Source organism: Mytilinidion resinicola, assembly GCF_010093595.1.
Source record: "Mytilinidion resinicola strain CBS 304.34 unplaced genomic scaffold BDZ99scaffold_2, whole genome shotgun sequence".
NCBI lineage: Eukaryota > Fungi > Ascomycota > Dothideomycetes > Mytilinidiales > Mytilinidiaceae > Mytilinidion > Mytilinidion resinicola.
Genome location: NW_022985438.1, coordinates 1,033,787 through 1,049,913, shown reverse-complemented (window position 1 = coordinate 1,049,913; position 16,127 = coordinate 1,033,787). Strand labels below are relative to the sequence as shown.

At 51.4% G+C, this 16,127-nt stretch overlaps 4 protein-coding genes across 4 annotated transcripts; 2 read left to right on the top strand and 2 right to left on the bottom strand.

The window, feature by feature from the left end:
• Positions 1-207: 207 nt before the first annotated feature.
• BDZ99DRAFT_514579 (uncharacterized protein) lies at positions 208-4,179 on the top strand (the record flags this gene model as incomplete). The annotated part of the gene is made up of 8 exons (XM_033724884.1): positions 208-992; positions 1,687-1,815; positions 1,999-2,236; positions 2,989-3,034; positions 3,091-3,426; positions 3,535-3,769; positions 3,825-3,983; positions 4,044-4,179. The coding sequence occupies 8 exons, from the start codon at positions 208-210 to the stop codon at positions 4,177-4,179; spliced, it is 2,064 nt and encodes a 687-aa protein (XP_033582919.1).
• A 925-nt stretch (positions 4,180-5,104) lies between these two features.
• BDZ99DRAFT_493882 (uncharacterized protein) lies at positions 5,105-9,689 on the top strand (the record flags this gene model as incomplete). The annotated part of the gene is made up of 7 exons (XM_033723270.1): positions 5,105-5,151; positions 5,209-7,111; positions 7,161-7,620; positions 7,672-8,422; positions 8,513-8,888; positions 8,937-9,051; positions 9,120-9,689. 7 exons carry the CDS (start codon positions 5,105-5,107, stop codon positions 9,335-9,337), a joined length of 3,870 nt encoding a protein of 1,289 aa, XP_033582918.1. The 3' UTR covers positions 9,338-9,689.
• A 176-nt stretch (positions 9,690-9,865) lies between these two features.
• Positions 9,866-12,534, bottom strand: BDZ99DRAFT_542003 (kinase-like protein; the record flags this gene model as incomplete). Its single annotated transcript, XM_033726752.1, has 4 exons — positions 9,866-10,797; positions 10,856-11,171; positions 11,224-11,465; positions 11,554-12,534. The coding sequence occupies 4 exons, from the start codon at positions 12,532-12,534 to the stop codon at positions 10,273-10,275; spliced, it is 2,064 nt and encodes a 687-aa protein (XP_033582917.1). The 3' UTR covers positions 9,866-10,272.
• A 376-nt stretch (positions 12,535-12,910) lies between these two features.
• BDZ99DRAFT_565848 (uncharacterized protein) lies at positions 12,911-14,616 on the bottom strand (the record flags this gene model as incomplete). Its single annotated transcript, XM_033727519.1, has 4 exons — positions 12,911-13,803; positions 13,854-13,950; positions 14,382-14,418; positions 14,473-14,616. The coding sequence occupies 4 exons, from the start codon at positions 14,614-14,616 to the stop codon at positions 13,047-13,049; spliced, it is 1,035 nt and encodes a 344-aa protein (XP_033582916.1). The 3' UTR covers positions 12,911-13,046.
• Between the last annotated feature and the right edge of the window lie 1,511 nt (positions 14,617-16,127).

The window sequence follows — 16,127 nt, the reverse complement described above, 5'->3', positions numbered from 1 at the left end:
ACGATATTACGGACATCGGGTCGGGGATTTTGTTTATGTAAGCAGGCTCTAGTTCTAAGTTAACTATCTCGCTGCTCGGCTTCATTTCGTCTGACTGTTATCGTTTTCTTACCCCACTGATCTTCTTTCATCTACACGCGTTCACGACCGCTTTTTGGAACTCTCAATCACTGCCTTGTGATATATGAGTGACCAATTCGCTCCAGGATGCGTACCGCGTCTCAATCGCTCGACCACAATGTCCCGCCGCGATCGAGGTTTCTGGAACTCCCCACTGAACTGCGCCTCCGGATCTACTCCTTCAGCTTCAGTGACCCGGATCTTGGCCGTCGGCCCAAGTATATTCAGCGATCGGAAGTAGCAATTCTCAGCGATGAATTTCTTCGCAATCGGCCCGGATTTTGGGGGACCGAGAAGATGACCAGGATTTTGCGAGTAAACAAGCAAATCCATGATGAAGCAATGGAAGTGCTTTACAAAGAGTTTTCGTTCTGGCTTGGTCCGTTATCTGATTTTGTTCCGACGACGTACCGCTCAAGTCGTCGACCTGTTCGCACGCCCGACGAGTTGTTGAGTGCCAAGCCGTTGTCTCTAGTCCGGCACATCGAGATCACGCTTTTTCTACGGCTCCAGCAGTTCTACACATATTCAGGGGTACCAGCCGACCCTACTCAGCTCAGTCCGCCGGTGACCATTCCGTCAGTACCAACGATGGACCCTTTTCTTGCCATGGAACGGTCAGCGCTCAAGCGAGTCATTGCCCGCATGCCAGCCATCAAAAGCGTGACGTTGTGGATTGGTGTTCCATATATTCGGGTTCCGGATGGCGCAAAGGCTCGAATGGTGTATCATGTCGTTGAAGTCGGCAGAGTTTTGAAGGGTATCGACAAGATAGTCCTCAATTTTGATCGCCGGGTTGAGGGTTATGCTGACGACGATACGGATGGACATCGAGTCTACGAAGAGTGCACCGAGAAGCTTTCCCAGTTCAGGTCAATAACTTCCTGCGTATGGGGTTAAAGGCTATTCTCCTCTAAATTCAGATTGGATACCCCGGCACCGATGAACGACATCACGTGACGATCGACTCCAGCTTGGCTATACGATTGTTGTACGAGATGTCTGGGTATGATGAGACTTTTGACTACTTGCTTTCTCGTTGTTTCCCGTCGCCTACATTTTATATGCCTTCAAATCAATGTTCTATATGTATATTTACTCTCGCACGAGCATTTTGGAACTCCTGTCGACATCATGGATCTAATCTGCACGGAGTCGAGCACGATAGCGTTCTGTTTCGAGCATGGTCATAGATTTATTACGTTCTCTTGACGCTGCTTAGGTTATTTCCCAGGCTGTCGTAATTCCGCCATTCTGGAGCCATGATTCCCAAGCCTTAATGAGTCGTAGTACCGAAGTCGTACCCAAGGTTCGGTTTCAAGAACTTCGCAGTCATCCCCGAACTCAGAATCAGAAATGTGTTCTATTCCTCATAGCCGCGAGTATACAAGTTTCAGTTTCCGTTGCACCAGCTCAAACCTACACGACACTTCCTCTCTGAACTTACTTGAGACTACTCCCGCCCGCGCCAAACAAGTATACGCGGAGTTCTACCCTCGTACTCTATCGCAGCCATCATGAGGGCCACTCAACTCCTCTCTCTGGCTTTCATCTCACTGATCTTAGCCATGCCCCGTCCAAAGCCCTACGTCTTAATCGCACCATAGATGAGATCACCTGCCGGCTTCTGTTCAACATCACGAATGACGACTTCCAAGTCGCGCGCGACAAGAAGGAACCCGCCTATCTCAACTGGTAAGTGTACTTCCAGCATCGGTCACAGCACTTCCACTGCTCCAGCAGCCGGCGCACACCCATACACCCCTGCCAGAGATGCCCTACTGGCAATCAACAGTCCAAAGCTATTGTAAAAATCGATCCCGCAGAACCTAAAGTAGCTCGCCAAGCATTCTCCAACTCATGCTCACGCTTTAGCAGGACCTCCGACGGCTGCATGGGCATCAACGTGACAGCATTGCTTCCCTACTGCTATCGCCACGACTTCGGATACCGCAACTACGGCGACCAGAGCCGCCTCGCAGCCGAAAACCGCAAGTCGATCGACTACAACTTCCTCTTGGACCTGGTCTACGTTTGTGAATTCTTCCCGAACGCCTACAAAGAGATGGGGAAACGGGATATGAACATCACGTCGTCCGCGGAACAAACGTGCCAGGTACAGCGCAAATCCTTTATCTGGCTGCCAGGACCTTTGGGGAAAACCAGGAGCAGCCTAAGCCGTCTGGACATTATGTGAGCATTCCGCATTACGACAACAACACGCTGCCGCCTTGGCGGGGGGATGGTGAAGCATAAGGAGAGGGATGACAAGGGCGGCGGTAAGCTATTGGGTTTATGGGAGAAGATATAAGCCACACGCAATCTCTCAAGGCTGCAATACTGCCCCGTTGTATGCAAGCTTGATCACAAAACGAGGGGTGGAGATTGGGTATCAGGTGCTATTTTAGAAGCTGGAGACGTATTTTACAGTTCCTATAACTGTGTTTCTTCTTAGTGGAGAGTTTCTGTTTCGAGATCTGTAGCAATAAAACTCCAAAAAAAAAAAATAGAGTGCAAATATCATTCCCGTCCATGTCCATGTGATTACGCGAATTCTCGGTTATCTCCTCAATGACGTGCAGCTGACGTGCAATTGTTGACTCTGCAATAGTCGCATACTGCAGTCCTCGAGAGCGTTGGTGTTGAGGCTTGTCAGAAAGATCCCGAGGTCCCCGCGGAATCACCCATTTCCGATGCCACTAAGGATGGCTAGAGATATACTAAAAAGAGTCTCTGTAGATAGTTTAAAGAGTAGTTAGTCACGTCAGGGGCCTTTGACTTTTCATCTGATATAAACTCAAGTCGCATTATCTCTCAATTACCTGCAACTACACACCTGCCTGTCTATCCAAACTCACAATTTCACAGCTTGATAAGATGTCGACAACACCCCCAGTCATCCTATTCGACTACGGTGCCTGCCACTCCCTGCCTCTTAAAACTACGTGCCTCAGTCCTAACACCACCAAGACTTCTCCCCCTTCGGCCAAAAAATCCGCCTCCTCTTCGCCTGCGCCTCGCGGCCATACCTCCAATGCGCCCAACCACCCCTCCTCCCGCGCCCCACGCTCAGCGCTCTCGGCATCACCTACCGCCGCATCCCCGTGCTCGCCATGGGCAAAGATGTCTACTGCGACACATCCATCATCATCGACGCCGTGCTCGAGAAGCTCGCGCCTGGCTTCCCACGCATGCGCGCCGAGAAAGCGTACGAGGCGTTCGGGCGCGCGCTGTTCAGCAGCGCGATGGGGTTGATAGGGCGGGTGCCGGACGAGGCGATGCTGCAGGATCGCAAGACTATTTTCCGTGAGTGCAATGGCGGCCGTGTGAGGTCTGATGATTTCTTTTCATTAGTTGGAGTGGAGGGGGCTGGTTAATGATTGTGATTGTGGGTTCTGATCTGATGACTTGCAGCGCAGCTTTGTCGCCCGGATCTGCCGTCGCTGCGACCGAGCGCGCTGGCGGAGTTTCGGGCGACGATGAGTATTGTGGAGCATGATTTTTTGAAGGCGGGCCCGTGGATTGGGGGGTTTTCGATGAGCGTGGAGGATGTGCATGTGGGGTTTGCGGTGAGGTGGATTTTGAGGACAATGCAGGTGGAGAAGGTGGAGGGGTTTGGGAAGGAGGAGTTTCCGAAGGTGCACGAGTGGTAAGTTTGGGTGCTTGCAGGAAGAGTGCTTGATGGCTAATTTGTGGTGTGGTAGGGTTGAGAAGCTCCCGCGCAGCACGCCTCAGGAGATTGGGCAGGAGGAGGCCATCAAGGCTATCCTCGACGCTAGGTATGTAGCTAATACGCCATCGTTCGATCAAGCGGACCCCCTGGGTATTGAGAAGGGCACGGTTGTGGGCGTAGAGAGCCTCGAGTGAGTCTATGGTGTCACAGTGTAGTGTGGTGTGTCCAGTACTGTGCTAACAGTTCGCAGTGCCGAGCCAGGCGCACATCCGCAGAATGGGAAGCTGGTGGGCGTCGGGCTTAAGGAGGTAGTACTGGAGCTGGAGAACGGCATCAGGCTCCATTTCCCACGGCAAGGCTACGTGGTGCGCAAGGTCGAGGGATGAGGGTGGTGTAGCTCTGTATCTAGGGGTTTTTGACGTGTGGGGACTGATTGATGTCGGTGTTCCAGAGGAAAAAGCTGGCATAGGCATGACGCTGGGACAAGGACCAACTAAGGAATGCTTTAAACCTGCTAGTAACACGTGGTAACGTGTCCTACAGGCCTTGTAGTTCTATCTCTGCGGACTTTTGAAGTGTGGCGTGCTGATTATCGCCGATTTTGCAAGAGCAAAACACCGGCACGCAATGATCCTGAGACCACCTAGGGAATGCTCTGAGCCTTCCAGAATTCGACCAGCCTTGTACCTACAACTAGCGCTACTCGTGCCTTTCCAGCCGCCTTCCAACCACCCTGCTGCGCAGAGGGGTTGGAAAGCCGCGAGTATATCCACGGACTCTTAAAGCGTGAAATACTGGCTATCGTTGATTTTCGTGGCAAAAAACCGGCCCGTAGACCCTGAGACCAACTATAAGGAATGCTGCAAGCCTTGTAGTATTCTGCAAGCCCTCCCTGGTGTTCTAGAACCAATAGCCCGGTGAAGGGTCCCGGAGAGGCGCCGCGGGGCACTCCGTCGAGCCGTCGTCTGCACCACTACGTAGAGTAAATCGAGATACTCAGGCCACTATTAATGGTGGTGGGCCTGGGTAATATGCAGGGGTGATTATTCATGTTTCGGAGTCGTCGGAGTCGGCCAGACCTCCTGTCACTGGTTGCAGGTGGCATCGACGTTCGACGCTTGAGCAACCGGCACTTCGCCACCAAGACGGCTGCAGCAGCCATGCAAACCTCAGGTCGCGGCCGCTGTCATATGCCTTCCCGTGCCAGCGTTCGACGACCATGGCCTGCGTTGCATCAGCCCCTCTTCCTTCACCACCGCCGCCTGGGCTGTAGCCCTCAACTGCATCTTTCCCAGCGCCACATCCGTCACTATGCCTAAGCAGCTCTCCGAGACGGCGAGAGAGCGAGAGTTCTACAAGTATGCTGAACGTTACATTGCTGATGCCGAGTCTGAGTCTCACTTGTTGTCGCCCAGGTACTTGTCGCCGCAGACATGCGGGAGCTACCCGTGGGTAGTCGCTGGCAGCGTCGCCGAATCCTCCCACGATACCTCTCTTACTGCCTTTGCTCAGCTCGGAGCTCTGCGCCTGAACGCAAAGCGATGCATCATATCCCTCTTCGACCGTACACAGCAATTCGTCATTGCCGAAGCTACACAAACCCTATCGCTTCAGAGCGACCTGGTACACGATGCAGGAGACGCCCTCTGGCTGGGCACTACCGTGCTACCAAAGGAGTCGGGAATCTGCCAACTAGTTGTCGATATGCCCTCCAACGCTCCTTGTCCAGACGATCCGGACTCGAGGGGTGTCATCGTTGTGCCAGACCTTGCAGAGGATGACCGCTTCGCCAACATGCCCTTCGTTGTCAAGAAGCCATTCACTCGGTTCTACGCCGGCGTGCCAATCTGCAGCCCCAAAGGTGCACACATCGGATCATACTGCGTCATGCATGACGTCCCACGGGAGGACATCGGCCCGGAGCATTGCCAATTCATGAAGGACATGGCTATCACGGTCATGGCACATCTGGAGTTGGCACGCTCGCGAGAAGAACATAGGAGGGGGGAGAGACTAGTGAGAGGCCTCGGAAGCTTTGTGGAAGGAAAATCAACACTCCGAAACTGGCGTGGAGGAGCGACAGTAGCAGACCGGACGTATGAGCCTTCTCGCGTTGACTTTGGCGGAGAAGGTCAATTGAACGTGCAACAGCAAGATCTACAAAAGGCTCAAGATGAGATCGTCATCAGCCTGGACCGCTCCAGTGCGAGTCATGGGTCTGTTACGACCGATGCCCCACACTTTCAGAGCATATCAACACAATCCACCGCAGGGAGTGTATCTGAGCAGCCGTTGCCGCTTGAACAAACGCCCTCTCCATATCTTACCCCCGCATCGACTCCCCCTCACAGCCCCTCGCCAGAACACACGCTGCGGGGCTTGTCTCGTCATTCTACATCGACTAGCCGACAACCGAGCGTGGATTTGCAAGAAAGCATGCTTTCGCTCAATGTAAAGCAGACCTTTTCAAGAGCAGCCAACATCATCAGAGAATCTATGGAAGTTGAAGGGGCGATTTTCCTGGATGCCAGCATTGGGTCGTTTGGGGGTATGGTCTCCGGCGTTAGCAGTGCGTCAGAGACTTCAGCTTCGCCTGCTCCGTCATCCGGCGGAGAAAGTGACAAGTCTCTAGAAGAAAGGATGAGCGGTATTCTGGGCTTCTCGACCACTAACAATTCAAGCATCAATGGCGACTTTACCTCGCAGAACGCGTTGCCAATCCCGGAAAAGTTTTTGAAGGGCTTACTGCGCAGGCATCCGAAAGGGAAGATTTACTACTTTGACGAGGAAGGCCACATTTCTTCGTCAGACTCATCAGGCGAAGACAGCTCTAAGCGAGTTGGTCGAAGCGGGTTCAAGTCTACCGACAGATCCAGTCATGGTAGTTCAGCAAAGAGAAAGAAGGCCCGCAAGCGGTTTTCGAAGTTCTGCGAAGCAGAAACTCTCATCAAGACGTTTCCAGGAGCCAGATGTATTGCTTTGATTCCCTTATGGGATAACCACAGAGAGCGGTGGTTTTCAGGCGGCATTGTATGGACTAACACACCGAAACGAGTATTCACATCTGAAGGCGAGCTCAGTTACTTGTCAGCGTTCAGTTCAATCATTATGGCTGAGGTAGCACGTCTGGATGCTTCCACGTCCGACAAAGCGAAAACAGATCTGCTGGGATCTATCTCCCACGAACTCCGCTCACCACTCCATGGCATCTTAGGAAGCGTTGAGATGCTGGAAGATTCGGCTGTGACGGCGTTTCAGGGAAATATGGTACATACAATAGAAACCTGTGGGCGAACGCTGCTTGACACCGTTGATCATGTAAGATTTCATCTTCCTGTCTATTCACGCCTACTCACATACAACACAGCTACTCGATTTCACCAAAATCAACCACTTCATGGAGGTTTCGAAGAGACGTAGGACACACGGATCCCACAACAATACCCAATCAGCTCCGAGATCAAAAATTGGAAGCGACATGATGGCCATGAGTGCTAGGGTACAACTAGACGTCATCACCGAGGAGGTGGTTGCTGCCGTCTCTGCAGGCTATGACACTCAGAAACGTGCGAAGGCCAATTCGAGCCCGCAGAAGAAAAAGCCGAAGCTGCGCCATGCTAACAACAGTGCTTCCAGGCCCCATGATGCATCCTACTCGTCTGATCGATATGGCGATGCGCAGATCAACACCGAGCTGAGAGAGTATAACCTAGGTGGTGTCATTGTAATACTCGACATCGACAAAGACGTTGATTGGGCCTTCAGCACCCAGGCTGGAGCATGGAGACGAATAGTGATGAACCTGTTTGCAAATTCTCTCAAGTACAGTAAGATCATCATGTTCCTTATTAGTTGACGCCTGCTTACACTACACGTAGCTGCTCGTGGATACATCCGTGTATCTCTCAAAGCTAAGCCGCTGCCAATGAGACATGGGGTATCACGCTCAAAGATAACCTTAGTTGTCACCGACTCAGGCAAAGGCATGTCTAGAGATTATCTTCGAGGTCGACTATTCCAGCCTTTTGCACAAGAAGATCGACTATCTCCAGGAACCGGCCTTGGCCTCAGCATAATCCGTCAAATCATTCTTTCACAAGGTGGCAAGATTGACGTACAGAGTGTTCAGGACGAAGGCACACAAGTCACTGTCACGCTACCACTAGCTCAAGCAGCACCAGAAATCAACGGCCCCACCCAGATCGAAGACTCGTGCCTTGGTAAAGTCTACGAACAAACCAAAACATTATCAGCTTGCCTGATTGGTGTCGAAATTGGTGCAGAAACTATCAAACCCAGGAAGCCTTCGGTCCCATTTCAGATTGAGAATGATGGCCCACAAGCTTTGAAGTCGTCCTTGCAGGAGATGTGCAAAAACTGGTTCGGCCTTCGCTTGGATACAAAGCAACAAACAGACCGTCCAAGTGACCTTTATCTGGTTGTCGAGACTCCCTTCAATACGGATGAGCTCACTTCTGGAAAGCTGCTTGCAGAGATTCCTAAAATCAGTCCTGACCAGAGCGAACAGCTGCAACCTATCGTCATTGTACTCTGCAGGTCTGCAGCATCAGCTTGTGCTTTGCAGCATATTGATTCGCAAGGTCGTGTCGTTGAGTATCTCTCTCAACCGTAAGTCTATTCCTATACGAAGTCTATTACGTTGAACGTCCCCAAGCTATTCTTATGGCATCGACACACTTTACTGATATGTTCTATTAGTTGTGGCCCTCGGAAACTCGCGAAGGCACTGAATCTCTGCTTCGAACGTCGTACGGCTGGTAAAAAGTCTGTTCCATCATCTTCGACAGTTTCTACGCTACTTGAAGCACCCCCACTCGGGAATGACGCTATCAATCAGTTCGGCTTTCCATCCACGTCTTCTGTTGCGACAGACGCCACTGGCTACTATGCAGATATGAGCGATACAGAATTTCCTTTGTCCCCCACAGAGATACCAATATCTATTGTCGTAATGCCGGACCGTCCGCCGCCGACCGAACAAAGCTCGTCTGATGTTACTGAAACTCCAGAACTTGAGGTGCACAAAGGACCAGGGCCTTTTCTGATAGTCGACGATAATCACATCAACGTAAAGGTACTGTAGGCTCAGCTTCCGAAATCAGAATATGTCTAACACTCTCAGATCCTGGCGGCTTTTATGAGAAAATCCAAGTACTCGTATAGAGTTGCAGAAGATGGAGCCATAGCATTTGACGTCTACAAAGCCAACCCGGAGGCTTGCAGAATCATATTCATGGGTTCGTTGACACTTCCTATTTGGTTACGTCGACCACGACGGACTTCCATGCTAACACTTCGTGTACAGATATCTCAATGCCTGTCATGGACGGTCTGACGAGCACGCGGCTCATCCGTGCGTACGAGCGCTTGCACAAACTCAAGCCTGCGATTATCATCCTTCTTACCGGTCTTGCGAGCGCGAGCGTGCAGCAAGAAGCCAATGCCAGTGGCGCAGACTTGTTCTTGACCAAGCCGGTTCGACTTAGGGATCTGGGTAAGATCCTTTTAGACATGGGAAAGTGATTCGAGTTTTTTGCGTGATGGGAGTTAGCATTTGAGGCGTACTTGTGGGCTGTATTGGAGCGGCTTTTCTCTGAAGCATATCGGGCTCCGGAACGTATACCCTGTTTTTCCCAAGATCGTTTCAGGCGTTCCGGGGGTAAATGATGGCCGGTACGAGTCAACGTATATTCATGATGGAGCTGTTAGGCTCTTTGAGGAATTCTACTTCACGTTCTGGTTTTAGGACACCAATCTGATTGTGTGCATTTGCTGCTGGTTCTTTACTTTCGCTCGTAGAAGCGCTATTGACGTTCCGTTCGGTCTGCTAGCTTCACTAGTCGTGACTACCCAGACCTCATTATCTGTTAGCACGGTTGCTAAGATACATCCTAGACCCTTACGCAGTGTGGGCAGTGATTCGTCCAACCTCAGATCCGTCGATCGGCCGGCCGGTTAATCCACACCCATTCGAAACCCACTCCAACTACTCCAAGGCCAGTTCTGTGTTAGGCGGATTCACAAGGTTGCTACCCACACATTCCACTCAAGGTCCTCCCGCTAGCAGTAAATATACCTTCTACATTAACTTGTACCCGAATTACTCAAAGGTTGGTACGGTACCTATCAATCCTCTCAATTGATCCTCGCTTTCGTCCAGCTTGATCAATCCACCAATGCCTTTGAATCCCGGGAGCTGGATTCCTACCCACGCTACCAGGTGGGTGCTCAAGGGTAATCAAAGTTACTCGCTTCAGCGATCCGCCCTTTAGTTGCTACCATCCTCATTTCGACCGCTTCAACCCTTTGGTGCGGATCCTTCACTGGGTCTCGAAACTACCCCGAGTTCCATTTATGTTGGTCCTTCACCCGGAAATGCCCCTGAGTTCTATTGGTGCTGATCTTTCACTGAGTCTCGAACAGCTCCCGAGTCTTCGGAATGATTTAGTTCTGGAGGTTTACTGTGCCCCACTGTCTGCGTCACCTTGCGCAACGCCACTGTCGTCGATTCTTCTTCTTTTGCCCGGCGGTACACTGCCTTTCTTGAACGGATCGTCTATGATAAAGGGTTGAAATCCCCAAGGTAGAGACTCCCCATTATCCCACTGCTCTATAGAGAGCTTCACCTCCCGAAATGTCTCTTGAAACCAGGCGAACCCTTCTGCCGTACGCCGTTTGAGATCCTTGTTGTCCACCCGGTGGGGTGGATACATCTTTAGGCAGTCATACACCAACTGCGTCAGACGATTCGAATACATCCCCCAATAACCCGGGGGGTCGATCGGCAGCTGGCGGCGGTCTGGATCATCCCAGTCAAAGATATCCCCATCAGGGTCGTGTATATTCCAAAGCTCGTCGGGATCGCAGGTCGCTAGCATAAACCTCCACATTGTCACTCCTAGACTGTATATGTCTGCTTTTGGGCCCACTTCGAACCCCTTGGGGTCGTAGTCCTCCTCTGCCGTCAGTTCTCTGTATTGTTCCTGTTCGGGATGTTAGAGTTGCCGGCAACAATGAACGGGCTGCAAGAGCGGGACGTACCGGCGGCTGATAGCCTCGCGTTCCGATGTTATGAAGAGCATTTTTACGCTTTCTTGCAACTAGCTTCGACTCTGTCCATACGAGGCCGAAGTCGGCTAGCAGCGGTGTCAAGTAGGCCCCGTAAGGATTTATGGGCTCGCCGAGGAAGATATTACTAGGCTTGATGTCGAGATGGTAGACGGGATCCCACTCGAGCATATCGGCTCCAGGAAGCGAACTGTCAGCTGCCTTCTCTGGACATACTCCGGTGGTAATTGACATTAAAGCATCCGCGAGTCCATCGAATACGAACCATAAATATGCTTCAGGGACTGGCCTTTCGCGCTCAAGTTAGTGACCGATACGAATAGGGCTAGAAAAGCACGTACTCTCTGTTCTGATAATGCAGCTTGATCATGTGCTCAAGATCTATTCCGGCAGCGTAATCCAAGTACATCATGCCTACTTCCGTCTCTTCTCGAAACCCCTCGCCTCGCATTTTAAGGATATTCTTGCAGCCCGGTCCCTCCACTAGTAGGTGCATCTCAATCTCGTGGCGCATTGAGCGCTCTAGTTTTGCGGATAGTGTTGCATCAGGGCTGCTATAATCTAGACGCTTGACAACTACTCTCTGGAAAGGAGGAAACAGAAGCTGTCAGTCACTTGCACAATTTTGTAGAGTCTTGACAGCTAGTCACGGGAAAGAGAAACAAACTCACATCTATTATCACACCCGTAACTTTATCACAAAGCACCCACACGAGCACCGATTTCGTCGCACTTCGCTCCTGACTTATCCCCGTCTTAATGTGACGGGTGTCTAACGCCATGACATACTGCCAGTCGCCCATGCCGAGTGCGCGTCGGCCAGCGAGTGTCTCATTTGCGGTCGGTGATGGTGGTGATTCGGGTTCTTCATACGGCTCTTCCCCCTCTTCAACCTCTCCCTCTTCAATCTCTCCCTCGTCAATCTCTCCCTCGTCAATCTCTCCTTCTTCAATCACTCTCCCCAACCTCTCCTCGACCGACCTATTTCCAACCACCGCATTCCCACCCCCCACAACATCAACATAAGCGCCAGACTCATCCTCATAACCTGGCAGCAACGGCTGCCCAGGCCCCGCAACCCCCTCCCTTGTAACCCGCAGCCGCTCTTCATCACGCGTCGCATCCACCATCGCCTGCAACTGCTCCTCTCCAACCCCACTCTCTTGAGGCAATCTCTCCTCTACCACCCCTTCCCCCCCAACCCCACCCCCCTCTTCATCGTCACTCACATACTCCCCCAACGTCTCCCGCACCGGGCTCGCAACCCCCGCCCGCCTCCTCTCCTCCCTCTCCGCCGCCCTCCCCCCCCGCAGCCGCTCCTCTTCCTCCACCGCACCCGCCATCGCCAGCCGCTGCGCCCGCGACGCCTCTGCCGCTCTCGCCGCCGCCCACCCGGGGATCCACGCGCCCTTCCCGTCCGCGTCATCGTTGAGCGCGTTCCATTTGTTGATTAGCTTTAGGGAGTGCTTGCCGCGCTCGAACAGCGTGCGGGCGACGCGTCCGCGCGTGTTGGGGTAAGGTTTTGCGCGGGCGATGACGTCGGCGGCGAAGAGGAGGTAGCCGGACTGTTCAGCCACGGGGAGGTCGTTGTAGGCGGCGAGTTCGTGGCTGTTCAGGGTGCGGCCGTTGGGGACGTTGGGAGGTTGGGCCATGGCGAGCGTGGGGATGGGGAGGTTGAAATAGGAGATTGAGTGGGGCTATGGCTTTAGGTGGGATGTTAGTCTCTGATCATCCGCAGGCCGAGAATGAGGCTTGTACGTACCGGTACGATGGCGCGAAGGGCTCTAAAAGGGGTGGAATGGACGGGTCGCCGCACTGTGGGAATTTTGCTTAAGATCATCTACTACCCACGGTCGCAATGAGTGTCTTAGAAACTGGCGACATCCGAAGTCGATGGATCAAACTCATGAGTAGATGATGGTTCATGCTAGACAAAGAATCAATTGCTCGGAGTTGTTGGTTGGCCTTTGTTCGTGGTATCGGTACAAAATCAAGACGTGTACCGCATTCGGAGTATATGTTTTTTTCCTTTGTTCTGAACATGAAGCGTAAGAGTTTTAGTTATATTAGGTGTCTCTTGCATGAACTCAATGTAGAAAGAATCTAGAAGGTGGTCCAATCTGAGCCCTCATAGAGATGGAGTTGCATGAATTACAGAATCAGCTCATACAGCTAACCAAGCCTTCTTTCGATCTTGCACCTTCCTCTCATTCCCGTCATACTCCATCCTCCGTGGCTCGATCTCGTGAGTCACATCTGTAGTTACAACAATACCTCTCGATGGTGGTCGCTTATCGGATTCAACGCTCCCGTGGGGGCTGCGCAGGTTAGACCTGTCGGGCAGGTCTTCGAGCTCGACTGGTTCTATAGCGGGCACTCCGCTGATTCTCTCTGCGCTCCACTTTGAGTTTGCACGACCATTTCCGGATTGCGTGCTGTGGTTTCCGAATTTCGAGCCTTTTCCGTATGCGGATCGATTGGCACTATTCTTGACGTGGTTCGAATTCCCTAGATTTGATGAGGAAAGAAGTTTCCTACGGAGGCCAAGCTTGAACGATAACAGGCGGAGCAGTGGTTGAAGAGCGGGGAAGCATGCAACCCATAGGCCGACGTGACCCTCCAAGTCCGTCCAGAATGATGCAATCGAGATGTTGAAGGTCGTATTGAGGGCCATGTTAATGCGGATAATGACGGACAGGCGAACGATGCCGGTAACAGCAGCAAAAAAGCCGATTGTAAAGACAAGCATCACTTTGAGAGTTTGGCTGTTGAACATCATTTTCTTGTATAAGACCCAGATAGGGAGGGCCAGCAGCAAGCTGTCGAAGAGGATTCCGAACGAGGTGTGCGTATACATGAGGATGGCTTCACGATATGGTGCTAGACACTGCGCTCCTGGTCTCCTTTTGTTCCAGAGGCCACTGGGCGGGTTAGCTTCATATTACAATGATCATTGCAGATGATTACGTACGGTATGTGTTTACACTCGAACAGCAGGACGAAGAAACAAACTATGGTTACCGCTGCGATTAGACCCCCGAGTGCATACACTATCTTTCTGAAAAATGCTATGAATAAATTAGAAAGTACTCTTGTTTCCGTATGCGGTCGGCGCGGCTTGGATTGAAATATGAAGTCTTTTCGTGTCTTTATCTGATCACGGAGGGAACTTCCTGGCGACTGGTATATCGAGTTGTTTACATTCGCTAGTAAGAGAGCTTTCCTCACCATCTTTGTTGGGCCGTGGCAAAAACGCTACGATCGATAGCCTCACGAGTCCCGAAGACGATATGTAGAGGAGTTGCATGGTTGGTAGGATCTGAATAGACGCTGAGCTCGCTTCGCTATTGATACCGAGTGTTGAATTCACAAACTGAGAAGAAGATCGTGAGATCTTGCGGCCGAACTAATATTATCTGTTTCCCCGATCCGTGGAAGGTTTCTATTAAATTTGGTTAGTTTTTACATCTCGGAGGGATGTCTCGTGAAGCCGCCCTACCGAATATCTCTAAAGAAGAAAGAGTTGTAAGAGTCGCCTAAGAGTAAGTTAGCAAACGTCAGCTTGACATTGAGCCGTCATTTGATCATACCCATGCGGCAATGGCGAACACATCGTCGAGACCAGGGTTTCTTATCATGAACACTCGCACCTGTAGCCGCACCAAGATAATGACAGTAGATATAGCGATGAGAGCATAGTTCAAATTGCGAGTAAGTAGGGTTCTATCCTGCATTGTGCACTTAAATCGCAGCCGCCAGGGATATGCGATTGCGTAAAGGTTTATTGTGATCGGGTTTGTAGGAGCACCGGGATGATTTTGATAAAGCTCGCGTCTAGGGCATGTCGTGGGGTAGCGATGCAATGATGGATAAGTAAGTGTAGGCAGGAACTGGCCATATAAAATAACATCCCTGCGAACGGTTGTGTCTTGGGAGGCAAGGATACATTGGACTGGTGATGTTGCTTTGAAGGGCAGGAGGTCTCAGAATCTCAGAGACCAAGGCGAGGCACAACAAAGGACAATGAAGCATGCGGATGGGGATGGCCGAATGCACGCAACACTGCGAAGCTAGGTTCCGAACGTGATCAGGTTGTGGGGTTTGAAACACATGGAGTACTATCGAGTCTCTTCGAGATCTATGGTGGATGTCTAAGGCCACTCGAGCTACTACAGTGAAACTGGAGTGAAACTGGAGAGTGACTTGAAAGCTACAGTTGAATTCGAGAGAGGTCTCCTGCCTGAGATGCGTTCGCACAAGCCCGAATCCTCGATGGAGATACATGGTCTATTAACCTTGCTATAACATGGCTAGACCAGGATGGTCTTGAATAGACTCACGTGGCTCCGGGGTGAAAGGGGAATGCGTAAAGGGACATGATTCGGGCGACATGGCTCGGTTTCCACAGTCTGATGAACAGTAGACCGAGTAGTGTGAGCATCTCGGGTACACTTCCTGTCCTGATATGATCAAAGGGTGAAGAAGCAGTGATGAAAGAGTGTTGAAGGGGGATGGACAAAGAGGAGTAGGAGTATCAGGGAGCTGGAATAAGCTTTGGCGCTACGCTAAATATTGATTAGCCCCAATACCCATTTAACCGATCGTCCTCTCTCCTTGACCCTTCACTCTTTACCAACACCATGCCACCACTACTCCTAGACGCCTCGCATACGACATAGAGTAATTGTTCTCGTGAAAGTACATCGTACTCTCTAATCGACACTAGGGCCTCTACCTCATGCATGGTTAAACCCTTGTGACACTGCCGAAGACGCCACAATGGCTCGAGACTTGCCTTCCAGTTTACATCGAAAGACAGCTCGTACCCTTTGGGATATTCCCGTTCTAGCAACCTCTCATTCACGACTATGTAGCGTTTTGATGGGCTGTATGAAGATACTCCGGCTGTACGATCAAGGGCCGAAAGCCCTCTTCGCCAACCAAGCAAATGCAGCCACTGATCGTGCCTAAATTCCTTCACGAAGGTCAGAAATCGGGGCCTTGGTTGCCAACCGCTTCCAGAACCAACTCTTTAAACATAAACGTAATCGTGGAATCAGCGTCGTTCCTCCAAAGTCACTGGTATTCCAACCGCTCCGGCTCAATATTAGAATAGTCTCGAAGGACCCCTTCTCTCTTCTGACTTGGCAGTAAATTTGCTGGTCGTATTTTCGTTCTACTGCACGATGGTTGAGGTGTTGTCTCCGACCATGGTATTGGAAACTTAGCTTCTCTCACTTCTCTC